At 42.3% G+C, this 19,293-nt stretch overlaps 1 protein-coding gene and 1 non-coding gene across 8 annotated transcripts in view; both read left to right on the top strand.

Annotated features, from left to right (window-relative positions):
• Positions 1 to 19,293, top strand: part of NUP210L (nucleoporin 210 like) — a 161,092-nt gene that overhangs the window by 113,385 nt on the left and 28,414 nt on the right. For 4 of the 7 annotated variants that reach the window (XR_010158103.1, XM_001144608.6, XM_054671495.2 and 1 more), the window contains exons 28-32: positions 10,583 to 10,741; positions 13,023 to 13,114; positions 14,894 to 15,068; positions 17,327 to 17,502; positions 18,275 to 18,492. Coding sequence is in view for 5 of the 7 variants with exons in the window: in XM_001144608.6 (XP_001144608.4) it covers positions 10,583 to 10,741; positions 13,023 to 13,114; positions 14,894 to 15,068; positions 17,327 to 17,502; positions 18,275 to 18,492 (820 nt within the window). In the remaining 2 variants the exon portion in view is untranslated. The remainder of the gene's footprint in view (positions 1 to 10,582; positions 10,742 to 13,022; positions 13,115 to 14,893; positions 15,069 to 17,326; positions 17,503 to 18,274; positions 18,493 to 19,293) is intronic. The other 3 variants (XR_010158104.1, XM_016927751.4, XM_054671496.2) reach the window with 1 other exon arrangement.
• On the top strand, positions 694 to 800 carry LOC112206977 (U6 spliceosomal RNA). Its single transcript, XR_002941455.1, has one exon. It is a non-coding gene; the product is annotated as a U6 spliceosomal RNA (small nuclear RNA).

The raw sequence follows: 19,293 nt of genomic DNA on the forward strand, positions 1-19,293 counted from the left end.
AGGAGGCTGAGGCGGGAGAATGGCGTGAACCTGGGAGGCAGAGCTTGCAGTGAGCCAAGATCACGCCACTGCACTCCAGCCTGGGCGACAGAGTGAGACTCCATCTCAAAAAAAAAAAAAGAAAGAAAGAATCTTAGGGAGGCTTGCCAGAATTAACTGAACACTACAAACAGAGGTTACTTTAGGGGTAATTATGCTGCTGGGACTATGAAAAGAAATCACTACGAAAACAATCTCTTGTACACTATTTCTCCTCCTCCTCCTCCTCTTCTGCTGCTCCTCCTTCTTCTTCCTTCTTTCTCCTTTATTCTTTCTTTTTTCTTCTTTTCTTCTTTTTTTTTTTGATACAAGGTCTTATTATATTGCCCAGGATGATCTCAAACTTCTAGGCTCAAGCGATCCTCCTGCCTCAGCATCACAAGCAGCTGGGATTACAGGGTGTACCACTACACCCAGCTCCTCTAGTTCTTCTAGAAAGCTATTTCCAACATACATTTTCCTTATTGTTACAACAAACAAGGAAAGATTAGCCAGGCATCATGGTGCATGCCTGTTGTTCCAGCTACTTGGGAAGCTAAGGCAGGAGGATCATTTGAGACTAGGAGTTCCAGGCTGCAGTGACCTATGACTGTACCACTGCACTTCAGCCTGAGTGATAGATAGAGCGAGATCCCGTTTCTAAAAAAAATAGTAGTGCTCACTTTGGCAACATACCTACTAAAATTGGAATGATACAGAGAAGATTAGCATGTCCCTTGCGCAAGGATGACCTGCAAATTCGTGAAGTGTTCTATATTTTTTAAGAGGTAGAGATAGAGAAATCAGGGTAGAAAGTTTATTCAAAGGGATAATAACAGAGAACTTCCCAAACCTAGAGAAAGATATCAATATTCCAATGTAAGAAGGTTATAGAACACCAAGCAGATTTAACCCAAGTAAGGCTACCTCAAGACATTCAATAATCAAACTCCCAAAGGTCAAGTATAAAGAAAGGATCCTAAAGCAGAAGAAAAGAAACAAAGGAGCTCAATATGTCTGGCAGATGACTTCTCAGTGGGAATCTGATAGGCCAAGAGAGAGTGGCATGACATATTTAAAGTGCTGAAGGAAAAAACTTTTATTCTAGAATAGTATATCCAGTGAAGTTATCCTTCAAAGGAGAAATAAAGAGTTTCCAGGCCAGGTGCGGTGGCTCATGCCTGTAATCCCAGCACTTTGGGAGGCCGAGGCAGGTGGATTGTCTGAGGTCAGGAGTTCGAGACCAGCCTAGCCAACATGGTGAAACCCCCGTCTCTACTGAAACTACAAAAATTAGCTGGGTGTGGTGGCAGGCACCTGTAATCCCAGCTAGTCAGGAGGCTGAGGCAGGAGAATCGCTTGAACTCGGGAGGCGGAGGTTGTAGTGAGCTGAGATCACACTATTGCACTCCAGCCTGGGCAACAGGGCAAGACTCCATCTAAAAAAAAAAAAAAAAAAAGTTTCCCAGAAAAACAAAAGCTGAGGGATTTCATCAATACCAGACCTGTCCTACAAGAAATGCTAGTGGGAATACTACAATCTAAAAGAAAAGGACATTAATGGGCAGTAAGAAATCATCTGAAGATACAAAACTCACTGGTAATAGTAAGTACACAGAAAACCACAGAATATTATAATGCTGTAATTGTGGTGTATAAACTACTCGTATCTTGAGTAGAAAGACTAAAAGATGAACCTACTAAAAATAACTACAAATTTTCAAGACAAAGACAATATAATAAGATATAATAGAAATGACAAAAAGTTAAAAAACAGGAGAGATAAAGTGCAGAGTTTTTATTAGTTTTCTCTTTCCTGTTTGTTAGTTTGTGTGTTTATGCAACCAGTGTTAAGTGTCATCAGTTTAAAGTAACAGGTTATAAGATGTTATTTGCAAGCATTATTGTAACCTCAAATCAAAAAAACCTACAACAAGCCAGGCACGTTGGCTCACACCTATAATCCCAGCACTTTAGGAGGTTGAGGCAGGTGGATTGCTTGAGCTCAGGAGTTCAAGTCCAGGCTAGACAACATGAAAAAACCCTGTCTCTGCTGGGCATGGTGGCTTACGCCTGTAACCCTAGTACTTTGGGAGGCCAAGGCAGGCAGGTCACCTGAGGTCAGGAGTTTGAGACCAGCCTGACCAACATGGTGAAACCCCGTCTCTACTAAAAAAATACAAAAATTAGCCAGGCATGGTGGTGCATTCCTGTAATCCCAGCTACTTAGGAGGCTGAGGCAGGAGAATCGCTTGAACCTGGGAGGCGGAGGTTGCAGTGAGCTGAAATTGTGCCATTGCATTCTGGCCTGGGCAACAAAAGCGAAACTCCATCTCAAAAAGAAAAAAAAAAAAGAAAAAGAAAAAACCCTGTCTCTACAAAAATACAAAAATTGACTGGGCATGGTGGTGTGCACTTCTAGTCCCAGCTACTCAGGAGGCTGAGGTGGGAGGATCTCTTGAGCCTGGGAGGCAGAAGTCACAGTGAGCCCAGATTGCACCACTGTAATCCAACCTGGGCAACATAGCAAGACCCTGTCTCAAAAGATAAAATAAACCAAAACAGATAAATAAAAATAAAATGCAAGAAATTAAAACATACCACTGGAGAAAATCACCTTCACAAAAAGGAAAACAGGAAGGAAGGAAAAAAGGAAGAGAAGACCACAAAACAACCAGAAAATGAATAACAAAATGGCAGGAAAAGTTCTTATTTATCAATAATAACATTGCATATAAATGGACTAAATGCTCCAATTTAAAAGACATAGAGTGGCTGGGCATGGTGGCTCATGCCTGTAATCCCAGCACTTTGGGAAGGCCGAGTTGGGTGGATCACTTGAGGCCAGGAGTTCGAGACAAGCCTCGCCAACATGGTGAAACCCTGTCTTCACTAAAAATACAACAATTAGCTGGAAATCGCTTGAACCCAGGAGGTAGAGGCTGCAGTGAGCTGAGATCACGCCACTGCACTCCAGCCTGGGCGAGGAGCAAGTCTCCATCTCAAAAAATAAAATAAAATAAAAGACATAGAGTGGCTGAAAGGATTTAAAAAATAAATAAATAAGATCCAACAATCTGTTGCCTACAATAAACACACTTCACCTATAAAGACACACATAGACTGAAAATAAAGAGATGGAAAAAGATATTTCATGTTAATGGGCACCAAAAAAGAGCAGGAATGGTTATATTTACATTAGACAAAATAGATTTCAAGACAGAAACTATAGAAAGAGATGAAGGTCATTATATAATGATAAAGGGGTCAATTCAGCAAGAGGACATAACAATTATAAATATATATGCACCCAATACTGGAGTACCCAGATATATAAAGCAAATAATATTAGAGTTTAAGAGAGAGGCAGACCCCACAACATTAACTGGAGACTTCAATAACCCACTTTCAGCATTGGACAGGTCATCCAGACAGAAAATCAACAAAGAAACTTCGGACTTACTCTGCACTATAGACCAAATGGATCTAATAGATATTTACAGAACTTTTATTCAACAGCTGCAGAATACACATTCATCTCCTCAGCACGTGGCTCATTCTCAAGAATAGACAATATGACAGGCCACAAAACAAGTTTTTAAAAATTAAAAAAATTTTGGCCAGTCATTGTGGCTCTTGCTTGTAATTCCCAGCACTTTGGGAGGCCAGGGTGGGCAGATTGTTTGAGTTCAGTAGTTTGAGACCAGCCTGGGCAACATGTCAAAACCGCATTTCTTCAAAAAGTACAAAAATTAGCTGGATGTGGTGGCATGCACCTGTAGTCCAAGCTACTCAGGAGGCTGAGGTGGGAGGATGGCTTCACCCCAGGAGGCAGAGGTTGTTGCAGTGAGCCAAGATTGCACCACTGCACTCTAGCCTAGGTGACAGAGTGAGACCCTGTCTCAAAAGAAAAAAAAAGTCCAAAAAATTCAAGCCAGCAGTGAGCTATAATGGTGCCCCTGCACTCCAGCCTGAGCAACAAAGCGAGACCCTGTCTCTTAAAAATATATATGTTCTGGTTGGGCACAGTAGCTCATGCCTGTAATCCCAGCACTTTGGGAGGCCAAGGCGGGTGGATCACTTGAGGTCAGGAGTTTGAGACCAGCTTGGCCAACATGGTGAAACCCCATCTCTACTAAAAATACAAAAATTAGCTGGGCACGGTGGTGGGCACCTGTAATCCCAGCTACTCAGGAGGCTGAGGTAGGAGACTTGCTTGAATCCAGGAAGCAGAGGTTGCAGTGAGCCAAGATCGCACCATTGCACTCCAGCCTGGGCAACAAGAGTGAAACTCCAAAAAAAAAAAAAAAAAAAAAGTTATACACACACACACACACACATGTTCCAACTGTCCTATACATTAAATAAATAAATTTTTTAATTAATTAAAAACACTGAAATTATATCAAGTGTTTTTTCTGACCACAATGGAATAAAACTAGAAATTAGTAACGAGGAATTTTGGAAACTATACAAACACAGGGTAATTAAACAATATGCTCCTGAATGACCAGTGGGTCAATGAATAAATTAAGAATTTAAATTTCTTGAAACAAATGAAAATGGAAACACAACAAAACCTATGAGATACAGTGAAAGCAGTACTAAGAAAAAAGTTCATAGGCCAGGCGCGGTGGCTTACGCCTGTAATCCCAGCACTTTGGAAGGCCGAGGCCGGTGGATCACGAGGTCAGGAGTTCAAGACCAGCCTGGCCAAGATGGTGAAACCCTGTCTCTACTAAAAATACAAAAAATTAGCCAGGCGCGGTGGCAGGTACCTGTAATCTCAGCTACTTGGAAGGCTGAGGCAGGAGAATTGCTTGAACTTGAAAGGCAGAGGTTGCAATGAGCCGAGATCATGCCACTGCACTCCAGCCTGGGTGACAAAGTAAGACTCCATCCCCCCAAAAAAGAAAAAAGAAAGAAAAAAGTTGATACCAAAGAGTGCCTACATCAAAAAAAAGTAGAGGCCGGTCACCTGTAATCCCAGCACTTTAGGAGGCCCAGGTGGGCAGATCACTTGAAGTCAGGAGTTCGAGACCAGTGTGGCCAACATGGTGAAACCCCGTCTCCACTAAAAATACAAAAAATTAGCTGGGCGTGGTGGCAAGTGCCCGTAATCCCAGACACTCGGGAGGCTGAGGCAGGAGAATCGCTTGAACCCGGGAGGTGGAGGTTGCAGTGATCCAAGATCGTGCCATTGCACTCCAGCCTGGGCAGCAAGAGTGAAACTCCATCTCAAAAAAAAAAAAGTAGAAAAAATTAAAATAAAAAGCCTAATGAAGCATCTTAAAGAACGAGAAAAGCAAGAGCAAACCATACCCAGAATTAGTAGAGGAAAAGAAATAATAAATATCAGAACAAATAAATGAAATTGAAATGAAAAAGAATACAAAAGATCAACAAAACAAAAAGTCATTTTTTTAAAAGATAAACAAAATTGACAAACCTTTAGACAGACTAAGAAAAAGAGAAGACCAAAATAAATAAAATCAGCGGTGGAAAAAGAGACATTGGCCGGGCGTGGTGGCTCACGCCTGTAATCCCAGCACTTTGGGAGGCCGAGGCGGGTAGATCACAAGGTCAGGAGTTTGAGACCAGCCTGACCAACATGGTGAAACCCTGTCTCTACTAAAAATACAAAAATTAGCCAGGCATGGTGTTACACACCTGTAATCCTAGCTACTTAGGAGGCTGAGGCAGGAGAATCACTTGAACCTGGGAGGCAGAGGTTGCAATGAGTCAAGATTGTGCCACTGCACTCCAGCCTGGGCAACAGAGCAAGATTCCATCTCAAAAAAAAAAAAAGAGAGAGAGAGAGAGACATTACAACCAATACCACAGAAATTCAAAGGATCATTAAGGCTGCTATGAGCCAATAAATTGGAAAACCTAGAAGAAATAGATAAATTCCTAGATACATACAATCTACCAAGATTTAACCATGAAGAAATCCAAAACCTGAACAGACCAATAACAAGTAATGAGATCAACGCCATGATGAAAAGTCTCCCAGCAAAGCAGTCTGGGCACAGTGGCTCACTCCTGTAATCCCAGCACTTTGGGAGGCCAAGGCAGGTGGATCACTTGAGGTCAGGAGTTCCAGACCAGCCTGGCCAACATGAAGAAACCCCATCTCTACTAAAAATACAAAAATTAGCTGGGCATGGTGGTGGGCACCTCTAATTCCAGCTACTCGGGAGGCTGAAGCAGGAGAATCACTTGAACCAGGAGGCAGAGGTTGCAGTGAGCCAAGATCATGCCACTGCACTCCAGCCTGGGTGACACAGTGAGACTCAATCTCAAAAAAAGAAAAAAGTCTCCCACCAAGGCAAAGCCCAGGACCTAATGGTCTCATTGCTGTATTTTACCAAACATTTAAAGAAGAACTAATACCAATCCTACTCAAACTATTCTGAAAAATAGAGGAGGAGAGAATACAACTAAACTCATTCTATGAGGCCAGTATTACCCTGATAACAAAAACAGGCAAAGACCTATCAAAAAAAGAAAACTAAAGGCTAAGATCTCTGGTGAACATTGATGCAAAAACCCTCATGAAAATACTAGCAAACTGAATTTAACAACACATTAAAAAGATTATTCATGGCCAGGCATGAAAATTGCTTGAACCCAGGAGGCAGAGGTTGCAGTGAGCTGAGATCATGCCATTGAACTCCAGCATGGGGGACAGAGCTAGACACCATCTCAAAAAAATAAATAAATAAAATAAATGAAGAAGACACACAAAAAATGGAAAGATATCCCATGTTCATAGATTGGAAGAATCAATATTGTTAAAATACCCATACTACCCAGAGTAATCTACAGATTCAGTGCAGTCCCTATCAAAATACCAGTGACATTCTTCACAGAAATAGAAAAAAAATTCTAAAATTTATATGGAACCACAAAAGACACAGAATAGTCAAAGCCATCCTCAGCAAAAAGAATAAAACTGGAAGACTCATATTACCTGACTTCAAATTATACGACAGAGCTATAGTAACCAAAACAGCATGACACTTGCATAAAAACAAACATATAGACCAATGGAACAGAATAGAGAACCCAGAAACAAATTCATACACCTGCAGGAAACTCACTTTTAACAAAGGTGCCAAGAATATACATTGGGGAAAAAACAGTCTCTTCAGTCAGTGGTGCTGGGAAAACTGGATATCCATATGCAGAAGAATGAAACTACACCCCATCTCTCGCCATATGCAAAAATCAAATCAAAATGTATTAAAGACTTAAATCTGAGACCTCAAAGTATGAAAATATTACAAGAAAACATTGGGGAAACTCTCCAGAACACTGGACTGGGCAAAGATTTCTTGAGTAATACCCCACAAACATGGGCAACCAAAACAAAAATTGACAAATGGGATCATATAAAATTAAAAAGCTTCTGCACAGCAAAAGAAACAGTCAGCCAAGTGAAGAGACAACCCACAGAATGGGAGAAAATACTTGCAAACTATCCATCTAACAAAGGATTAACATCTATTATATAAGCAGCTCAAACAACTCAACAGGAAAAAAATATAACAATCAGATTTTAAAATGGGCAAAAGATTGGAATAGATATTTCCTTCCTTCCCTTCCCTTCCTTCCTTCTTTTTCTTTCTTTCTTTTTTTCTTTCTTTCTTTTCTTTTCTTCTTTCTTTCTTTTGAGACGTCTTGCTCTGTCGCCCAGGCTGGAGTGCAGTGGCGCAATCTGGAGTGCAGTGGTGTGATCTCGCCTCACTGCAAGCTCCACCTCCCAGGTTCACACCATTCTCCTGTCCCAGCCTCTGGAGTAGCTGGGACTACAGGCACATGCCACCACACCTGGTTAATTTTTGTATTTTTTGTAGAGACAGGATTTTGCCATGTTGGCCAGGCTGGTCTCGAACTCCTAACCTCAGGTGATCCACCTGCCTCAGCCTCCCAAAGTGCTGGGATTACAGGCATGAGCCACCACACCTGGCCTGTATGTCTCAGGAGGCTGAGGCAGGAGAGTCGTTTGAACCTGGGAGGCAGAGGTTGCAGTGAGCCAAGATCACACCACTGCACTCCAGCCTGGGTGACAGAGGGAGAATGTATTCCACCCCTACCGAAAAAAAAAAAAGACATACAAATGGCAAACAGGTATATGAAAAGGTGCTCAACATCATTGATCATCAGAGAAATGCAAATCAAAACTACAGTGAGATATCTCACCCCAGTTAAAATGGCTTATATCTGAAAGACAGGCAACAATGAATCCTGGCAAGGATGTAGAGAAAAGGGAACCCTCATATACTGTTGATGGGAATGTAAATTAGTACAATCACTATGGAGCATAGTTCGGAGGTTTTCAAAAAACTAAATATAAAACTACCATATGATCCCAACAATCCCACTGCTAGACATATACCCAAAAGAAAGGAAATCATTATATCAAGGAGGTATCTGCTCTCTCATATTTATTGCAGCACTATTCACAATGGCCAAGATTTGGAAGCAACTTAAGTGTCCATCAACAGATGAATGGATAAAGAAAATGAGGTGTATATACACAATGGAGTACAACTTAGCCATAAAAAAGGAATGAGATGGCTGGGCGCCGTAACTCACACCTGTAATCCCAGCACTTTGGAAGGCCAAGGTGGGAGGAGGGCTTGAGCCCAGGAGTTTGTGGCCAACCTAGGCAACATAGTGAGACTTGGTCTCTACAAAAAAAAAAATTTTTTTTAATTTAGCCAGGTGCAGTGGTGCATGCCTGTAGTCCCTGCTACTTGAGAGGCTGAGGCAGGAGAAACACTTGAGCCCTGGTGACTGAGGTGGCAATGAGCCATGATTGTGCCACTATACTCACTCAACCTGGGCAACAGAACGAAACCCTGTCTAAAAAAAAAAAAAAAAAGGAATGTGACCCTGTCATGTGCAACAACATGGATGATGGAATTGGAGACACTATGTTAAGTGAAATAAGCCAAGTATAGATAGACAAACTTCGCATGTTCTCACTTATTTGTGGGAGCTAAAAATGAAAACAATTGAACTCATGGAGACAGAGTAGAATGATGGTTACTGGAGGCTGGAAAGCGTAGTGGGTGGGTGGGAGGGAAGTGGGGATGCTTAATTAGTACAAAAATATAGTTAGATTAAATGATTAAATGAATAAGATCTAGTATATGATAGCACAACAGGGTGAATACAGTCAACAATAACTTATTGTATATTTTAAAATAACTAGGCCAGGTGCAATGGCTCACACCTGTAATTCCAGCACTTTGGGAGGCCAAGGTGGGTGGATCATCTGAGGTCAGGAGTTCGAGACCAGCCTAGCCAACATGGTGAAACCCTATCTCTACTAAAAATACAAAAATTAGTCGGGCATAGTGGCAGGCGCCTGTAATCCCAGTTATTTGGGGGGCTGAGACAGGGAGAATTGCTTGAACCTGGGAGGCGGAGGTTGCAGTGAGCCGAAATCATGCCATTGCACTCCAAACTGGTCAACAGAACAAGACTCCATCTCAAAATAAACTAAAATAACTAAAAGAGTATAATTGTGTCTGTAACACAGAAAGGATAAATGCAGCTGGGCACAGTGGCTCACGCCTGTAATTGCAACACTTTAGGAGACTGAGGCAGGAGGATCACTTGAGCCCAGGAGTTTGAGACCAGCCTGGGCAATGTAGGGAGACCCTGTTTTTAGAAAAAAGAATTTTTTTTTAATTAGCTGGGCTAATTGGCACATGGTGGCACATGCTTGTGGTCCCGGCTACTTGAGAGGCTGAGGTGGGAGGATTGCTTGAGCTCAGGAGGTCAAGGCCACAGGAAGCCATGATTTCACCACTGCACTCCAGCCTTGGCAACAGGACAAGACCCTGTCTCAAAAAAAAAAAACCAAAAAAGGTTTCAACTTAAAGTGTGCTTGAGGTGATGCATACCCCACTTACCCTGATGTGATTATTACAGGTTCTATGCCTGTATCAAAGTATCTCATGTACCCCATAAATATGTATACCTACAACGTAGCCACAAAGATTAAAAATAAAAACAAAAAATTAACTGTAATCCCAGCACTTTGGGAGGCTGAGGTGGGCAGATCGCTTGAGGCCAGGAGTTCAAGACCAGCCTGAGCAACATGGCGAAACCCCATGTCTACAAAAAATACAAAAATTAGCTGAGTGTGGTGGTGTGCCCCTGTAGTCCCAACTACTAGGGAGAGTGAGGTGGGAGGATCACTGGAGCCCTGGAGGTTGAGGCTGCAATGAGCTGAGATTGTTCCACTGCACTCCAGGCTGAGTGAATTTTTAATTTTAATTTTTCCATAAGTTATTGGGGTACAGGTGGTATTTGGTTACATGAGTAAGCCCTTTAGTGGTGATTTGTGAGATTTTGGTGCACCCATCACCCAAGCAGTATACACTGCTCCCTATTTGTAGTCTTCTATCCCTCGCCCCCTCCCACCCTTTCCTGACTTTTTATTTTTAATTTAAAAAAAATTTAATATTAAAAAAGTGAAAAAAAAAGGAAGGACACCATGTTTATTGATGAATATTTCTTAATCTATCCCTTCACTGTCTAGGTTTTTCTACAGCTCCCAGTAGAGCATAACTTTGCCATGGTTGTCCATACAAAAGCAGCAGGCAGGACCAGTATCAAGGTCACTGTTCACTGCATGAACAGTTCCTCTGGGCAGTTTGAGGGGAATTTGTTGGAACTCTCTGATGAAGTACAGATCCTGGTAAGCTTCCAAATCTAAATCTTATTTTCGTATATTAAGGATAAGAAAGTTATATTCTCTTACCATCAACAAAGAGCTTAGTCTGGATAGAGACAGATAATTGTTAGAGCGATTCCTGGAACAGGTTTGTACTTCCTAGATCTTTATCATTCCTGCTAATTGCTTGTATATAGTTTTGTTTTTTGTTTTTGTTTTGTTTTGTTTTGAGACGGAGTTTCACTCTTGTTGCCCAGGCTGGAGTGCAATGGCACAATCTTGGCTCACCACAACCTCCATCTCCTGCGTTCAAGTAATTCTCCTGCCTCAGCCTCCCGAGTAGCATGTGCCACCAAGCCCAGCTAATTTTGTAATTTTAGTAGAGACGGGGTTTCTCCATGTTGGTCAGGCTGGTCTGAAACTCCTGACCTCAAGTGATCCTCCTGCCTCGGCCTCCCAAAGTGCTGGGATTACAGGCGTGAGCCACTGTGCCTGGCCTGTTTTTTTTTTGTGTGTGTTTTTTTTTTTGAGACAGTCTTGCTCTGTTGCCCAGGCTGGAGTGCAGTGGTGTGATCTTGGCTCACTGCAAGCTCCTCCTCCCGGGTTCACACCATTCTCCCGCCTCATTCTCCCAAGTAGCTGGGACTACAGGTGCCTGCCACCATGCCCGGCTAATTTTTTGTATTTTTAGTAGAGACAGGGTTTCACTGTGTTAGCCAGGATGGTCTCGATCTCCTGACCTCGTGATCCACCCGCCTCAGCCTCCCAAAGTGCTGGGATTACAGGTGTGAGCCACCATGCCTGGCTTGTTTTTTGTTTTTGAGACAGAGTCTCACTCTGTCGCCCAGGCTGGAGTGCAGTGGCACAATCTCCACTCACTGCAGGGTTCAGGTAATTCTCCCTGCCTCAGCCCCCCGAGTAGCTGGGATTACAGGCGTGCACCACCATGCCTGGCTAATTTTTGTATTTTTAGTAGAGACGGGGTTTCGCCACGTTGTCCAGGCTGGTCTCAAACTCCTAACCTCAAGTGATCCACCCGCCTTGGCCTCCCAAAGTGCTAGGATTACAGACGTGAGCCACCACGCCTGGCCGCTTTTATATACTATTGACATTAGAAACTATTAGTACTTGCAGGTGAGTAGTCTGGAAAAAAAAGAAAAGAAACTGTAGCACACACACTCCCTTCAACTCCCCATATCAGGAACACAGGATATGAACACCTTAGTAACTAGAGAGGGATTCATTTCTGATCCACTCCACCTGACATAGATATTATAAGTCCATTAACAATTTTTATTTAATTATTTATTTATTTTGAGACAGAGTTTCACTCTGTTGCTTAGGCTGGAGTGCAGTAGCATGATCTCGACTCACTGCAACCTCCACCTCCCAAGTACAAGTGATTCTCCTGCCTCAACCTCCTGAGTACCTGAGATTACAGGCATGCGCCACCATGCCCGGCTACTTTTTGTATTTTTAGTAGAGATGGAGTTTCGTTATGTTGACCAGGCTGGTCTCAAACTCCTAACCTCAGGTAATCTGCCCGTCTTGGTCTCCCAAAGTGCTGGGATTACAGGTATGAGCCACCGCGTCCAGCCAATATAAGTCCATTTAAATATATTCACAGTTAGGATAAAACATAATTCTAACTTTTGATAAGGTGTAAGAGTATGAATAGTTTCTACAGATATTCTTGGGCTAAAAGCTAAATGGCTCTGTTGTTTTTAGAATTCAAAAAACAAATTATCACTTATATGGGTCGAGTAAGTTTCACTGCCTCTGATTTTGAGACTTTTTTTTTCTTTTCCTGTTTTATTTTTTCCTTTATTTTGGCTTTGGTTCTCTGATTCCATGTGAAGTAGAGGAAAGAGCACTTTACTAGAAGGTGGAAGACCTGGATGTTGTTTCATGCTAATTTAATATTATAAGTTCTTTTCCCCAAACTTCATGTCATTTTACCAGAGCCAAAATTAGAAATTTCAAAGTATTTTTATACCTAATATCTAAGCAATATGGAAGATGTGGTAAGTGTAAGCTTTGCTACATGCTGAGTCCCTCAGAGTCAGAAACAGGGCTAACATTAGGTTATATCTTCTAGAATATCTAGTTACGTTTTGAGTGCCTGGTTCATTTTGGAGAGGAGTATTGTGGACGATTTTAGACTAATTAGAAGTTAGGCAGACTGTTGATTCCTAGTTGTCATTTATTTGCATGTAATCTCTTCGAGATTATACTGAAGTCTATATGTAAGTAAAAGTCATAATTTGTCTTTGCCAAAAATGAGGAAAACATTTTCTCATTATAGGTGTTTGAAAAACTCCAACTCTTCTCTCCAGAGTGCCAACCAGAGCAGATTCTGATGCCTATAAATTCTCAGCTCAAACTCCATACCAACAGGTAAGGAAAAGGGAGAATAAGGAAGTGCCAGGATCTAAGCTTAAGTATTTTCAGTAAAACATTGACATAGAAAGAACACTTTTGCCTTCTAGGAGGTTTTTCCCAAATAATTTTTTGTGTGAGGTGAAATTCCCATAATGTAAAACTATTGTAAAGTGTAAAATTCAGTGGCATTTAGTACATTCACAATATTGTGTATTCAGCATCTCTATCTAGTTCCAAATATTTTTATCACCACCAAAGGAGATCCCATACCTGTGAAGCAGTCACTCTTCTTTCTTTCCTCCTCGCAGCCCCTGGCAATCACTAATCTGCTTTCTGTGTACGGTATTAGCTATCCTGAATGTATTTCATATAAATGGAATCATACAGTATGCAACGTTTTGTGTTGGCTTTTTTTTTTTTTTTTTTTTGAGACAGTCTCGCTCTGTTGCCCAGGCCAGCGCACAGTGGCACAATCTCAGCTCACTGCAACCTCCACCTCCCAGGTTCAGGCAATTCTCCTGCCTCAGCCTCCTGAGTAGCTGGGATTACAGGTGCCTGCCACCACACCTGGCTAATTTTTGTATTTTTAGTAGAGATGGGGTTTCACCATGTTGGCCAGGCTGGTCTTGAACTCCTGACCTCGGGCGATCCGCCTGGCTTGGCCTCCCAAAGTGCTGGGATTACAGGTGTGAGCCACCACGCCCAGCCTTGTGTTGGCTTCTTTAAGTTAGCATAATGTTTTTGAGGTTCATCCATGTTGTAGCATGTATCAGTACTTCTTCCTTTTTATGACTGAATAGTATTCCATTATATGGAAATACCACATTTAGTTTATAATTTCATCTCCTAATAGAAATTTGGGGCTGGGCACAGTGGCTCATGCCTGTAATCCCAGGCCTCTGGGAGGCCAATGCAGGTGGATCACCTGAGGTTGGGAGTTCGAGACCAGCCTGATCAACATGGAGAAACCCCAACTCTACTAAAAATACTAAATTAGCCAGGGGTGGTTGCACATGCCTGTAATCCCAGCTACTCAGGAGGCTGAGGCAGGGGAATCACTTGAACCCGGGAGGCGGAGGCTGCAGTGAGCCGAGATCACACCATTGAACTCCAGCCTGGGCAACAAGAGCGAAACTCCGTCTCAAAAAAGAAAAGAAATTTGGGTTGTTTTCACCTTTTGGCTATTGTGAATAGTGCTGCTATGAATATTCATTTGCAAGTATTTACCTGAATACCTGCTTTCAATTGTTTTGGCTGAATAATTATTTTTTTGAAACGGAGTTTTGCTCTTGTCCCCCAGGCTGCAGTGCAAATGGTGTCATCTCGGCTCACTGCAACCTCAGCCTCCCAGGTTCAAGCCATTCTCCTGCCTCAGCCTCCCGAGAAGCTGGGATTACAGGCACCCGCCATCATGCCCAGCTAAAAAAAAATTTTTTTTTTTTGTATTTTTAGTAAAGACGGGGTTTCACCATGTTGGCCAAGCTGGTCTTGAATTCCTGATCTCAGGTGATCCTCCCGCCTTGGCCTCCCAAAGTGCTGGGATTACAGACATGAGCCACCACACCCGGCCTAAATAATTTTTTAATTATAAATATGTAATAAGATTTGATTTTAAAGAAATAAGCATAATCCAAAGGCAGACTTTTACCTGAGGAACAAATAGTTACACACATGGAGAATGGCAAGCAGTTTTCTCGAGTACATCCCCTAACAGTAATCCTGGAAATTTTTACTCTTTTCTCTCTGGTCAGACAGGACCCCCAAAAGATGCCACTTCCTTTCCTTGTTCCCTAGGGAAGGAGCTGCCTTCGTGAGTTCTCGTGTTCTCAAGTGTTTCCCTAATTCATCCGTCATTGAGGAGGATGGTGAAGGGCTCCTGAAAGCTGGTTCCATTGCAGGTACTGCTGTATTGGAAGTCACTTCTATAGAACCTTTTGGAGTCAACCAAACAACCATAACTGGGGTCCAGGTGAGTTCATGGACTTACTAAAAAAAACAAATAAATAAAAGTCATACCCTGGCCTTAAAAAGCAGAGTTTCTTTTTTAAAAAACTAGAAATTTTCTTATCATGCCATTAAAGAAAAAAAGAAAAAGAAAAGAATTAGAAACTTCTGTATCATGAGAGAACATGAACCAGAAAAAAAAAAAAAGGAGAAGAAGAAGAAACTCTCTGGGAGTCAGAAATGAACCTATAAGAGGCCAGTCTTGACATGGTTATAAGCCATAAAATTAAAATGAACTTTAGAGCCCTTGTTATAAAACAGATCAGCCTGGCCGGGCGCGGTGGCTCACGCCTGTAATCCCAGCACTTTGGGAGGCTAAGGCGGGCGGATCACGAGGTCAGGAGATCGAGACCATCCTGGCTAACACGGTGAAACCCCTTCTCTACTAAAAATACAAAAAATTAGCCGGGCGAGGTGGCGGGCGCCTGTAGTCCCAGCTACTCAGGAGGCTGAGGCAGGAGAATGCCGTGAACCCCGGGGGGCGGAGCCTGCAGTGAGCCAAGATCACGCCACTGCACTCCAACCTGGGCGACAGCGAGACTCCATCTCAAAACAAAAAACAAAAAACAAACAAAAAAAAAACAAAAAAAAACAGATCAGCCTAAATTTATATGATTGTCTTCCTAGCAGCTTTGGCAAAAGGGTTGGTATCGGAGGAGTGTAGAATGATTGCTATCAAAATTGGCTGGGCTGGGTGACTCACGCCTGTAAGCCCAGCACTTTGGAAGGCTGAGGCAGGAGAATCACTTGAGGCCAAGAGTTTAAGACCAGCCTGAGCAACATAATGAGACCCCTATCTCTACAAAAAATGGAAAAAAAAAAAAAAAAAATAGCCGGGCTTGGTGGCACATGTCTGCAGTCCTAGCTGCTTGGGCGGCTGAGGTGGAGGATCACACGAACCTAGGAGTTCGAGGCTGCTGTGTGCTGCAATTGAACTGCTGCACTGCAGCCTGGAAAACAAAGCAACAATCTGTTTCTTTTTAAAAAATTAAGCTTTGCTACAAGAATTAAAAAATTGAGAAAAGACCTCAGAGATAAGTTAGTCTTAACACGAAAAAAAATTTTAGACATTAAACATCTACTATATACTATGTTGGTCATTGTATGTATATTATCTCTTTTAACTACCACAAAAGCCCTATGAGGTAGGCATTATTATCCCCATCTAACTGTTAACTGATAAGAAACCTGAGACCCAGAAAAGTTACATGAGGCTATGAAATGATAAAGCTATGATTCAAACGTGGGCTTCACTTACTGTATCGCAGCTCTCTTACAGTGTGAAAACACAATATAGATTGTGTTCCTGATAAGTAATTGATTATTTAACCATAAATATTGAGCACTCTGCATGAAATGGATGAATTATAGTCCTTTCCTCATAAAGCTCCAGCTTCTCTTCACATTCCCACAGCTTTAAAAATTAAAAACCCGGCTGGGCACAGTGGCTCACGCCAATCCCAGCACTTTGGGAGGCCGAGCCGGGTGGATCACGAGGTCAGGAGTTCAAGACCAACCTGGCCAAGATGGTGAAACCCCCATCTCTACTAAAAATACAAAAAATTAGCCGGGCATTGTGGCGGGCGCCTGTAATCTCAGCTACTCAGGAGGCTGAGGCAGAGAATTGCTTGAACCCAGGAGGCGGAGGTTGCAGTAAGTTGAGATTGCACCACTGCACTCCAGCCTGGGCGAGAGAGCAAAATTCCGTCTCAAAAAAAAAAAAAAAATTAAAAACCCATTTCAAGCCGGGCACAGTGGCTCACGCCTATAATTCCAACACTTTGGGAGGCCAAGGCGGGCAGATCACTTGAGGTCAGGAGTTTGAGACCAGCCTGGCCAACATGGTGAAACCCTGTCTCTACAAAAAATACAAAAATTAACCAGGCGTGGTGGCAGATGCCTGTAATCACAGCTACCTGGGAGGCTGAGGTAGGAGAATTGCTTGAATGCAGGAGGCAGAGGTTGCAGTGAGTCAAAATCATGCCGCTGCACTCCAGCCTGGGTGACAGAGTGAGATTCTGTCTCAAAAAAAAAAGAAAAGAATTTCCTATGCTGCTATGCTGTCATATTTCTTTTCACTCTGACTTAAGTCATCTCACATCAAAAGCTATTTCCTACAGAAAAGAAACATCACTCTTTATCATTGATTATAAGTCTCAGAATATGGTTGCAGCACTTCTCCAGTGCATCTTTCTCTGTACCAGTAGGTTTTGTCTCCCACAGGTAGCACCGGTGACATACCTGCGAGTGAGCAGCCAACCCAAGCTATACACAGCCCAAGGAAGGACCCTGTCAGCATTTCCCTTGGGCATGTCTCTTACCTTCACTGTTCAGTTTTATAATAGTATCGGAGAGAAATTCCACACACACAATACCCAGCTTTATCTGGCTCTGAACAGGTATGGAAGTCAAAGGAATGGTATTGACACTATGGTAGAAATCTTGCATATTAGGCTAGTATTATATAGCAGCTCCAGTAAATTCCTCTCACATTCTGAATTTGGAAGTTGATCTTTCTTTTGTTAAAAAAAATTTTTTTAAGTGAGGCCAGGTGGGTGGCTCACACCTGTAACCCCAGCACTTTGGGAGGCTGAGGAGGGAGGATCACTTGGGCCCAGGAGTTCGAGACCAGCCTGGACAACATGGTGAAACCCCATCTCTACAAAAATACAAAAATTAGCTGGGTGTGGTAGCGTGTGCCTGTAGTCCCAGCTACTAGGGAGGCTGAGGTGGGAGGATCACTTGAGCCCAGGAGGCAGAGGTTGCAGTGAGCAGAGATTGCGCCACTGCACCCCAGCCTGGGTGACCAATTAAGACTGTCTTAAAAAAAAAAAAAAGACCAGACTTAGGCAATAGTATTAGTTGTCACTTAAGAAAAAATGCAGGATATCTTAAATCTGTCAAGTTCTAATTCACTAAAAGATCCATAGGGAGCTAACTGGAGTATTATTATCAAAAGGCTTTACTGGAAAAAAAAAAAAAAGCCTTCCTGGGAACTATACGTATGAAGGTAATAGACTGATCCTTGGCCCATACTTACTTACTCTTTATTGTGGAATTCCTTCTGAACTTCTGAGCTGTTGAATATAAAATGTGGTAGGGTGTTCCCCAGAACTATTTTCTAACTATTGTCTCTTTTTAAAGATTTCTACCTTTAATGTCTACTTGCAGAGATGACTTGCTGCATATTGGACCAGGGAATAAGAACTATACTTACATGGCCCAGGCTGTGAACAGAGGGCTGACACTTGTGGGGCTTTGGGACTGGAGACATCCAGGCATGGCAGATTATATTCCTGTTGCTGTAGAGCATGCCATTGAGCCAGACACCAAGCTTACCTTTGTTGGAGATATCATCTGCTTCAGTACTCACCTTGTCAGCCAGCATGGTATGTATACATTCCCTTTCTCAAACTTACAACTGATAGTTGTGGGGATTAAAAAGCAGTTATTTAAAAAAAAGCAGTTATTAATCCCTTGGACTGGTGTAGTGGTTTATACCCATAATCTCAGCCCTTTGGGAGGCCAAGCTGGAGAGGTCACTTAAGGCCAGAAGTTCAAGAAAGCAATTAATCCCCTAGAATATTTTTTTCCAAATTATCTAAAATCTGAGGGACTCTCTGAGAAAGAAAATAATTTTGAGTATTTTATTATTTGTAATGTTACTGATAATTTTTAGCTTAATGCCTGTTTCACTCAATAGCCAGCCAATTAGAAGCCAGCCAGTAATATTTATCAAGAGTCTATTGGATACATAGCTCTATTTTATATTATGTAGATAGTGCAGGGTACTGTGTCTTCTCCTCCATTCCCAGCTTTTGAAGGAGGGTAATTACTATATTGAAGGACAGTAAAGGATAACAGGAAGGAAAGGGCAATAAGGCTTTAGTTCTAAGAACTAGTTATGTGTACGCTATTTTGTGAGGCACATTTGAAGGCCTAAGTCCTAACATATCATCATTGTAATAAGGTTTTTTCTTTTACCCAGATAAACTATACTTTTTTTTGTTTTTTTTTTTAGAGACAGAGTCTCACTGTGTCATTCAGGCTGGAGGGCAGTGGGCAGTGACATGATCTCGGCTCACTGCAACCTCTGACTCCTGGGTTCAAGCGAGTCTCCTGCCTTAGCCTCCCAAGTAGCTGGGACTACAGGCACACAACACCATGCCTGGCTAATTTTTATATTTTTT

The sequence above is a fragment of the Pan troglodytes genome, chromosome 1, assembly GCF_028858775.2.
Source record: "Pan troglodytes isolate AG18354 chromosome 1, NHGRI_mPanTro3-v2.0_pri, whole genome shotgun sequence".
NCBI lineage: Eukaryota > Metazoa > Chordata > Mammalia > Primates > Hominidae > Pan > Pan troglodytes.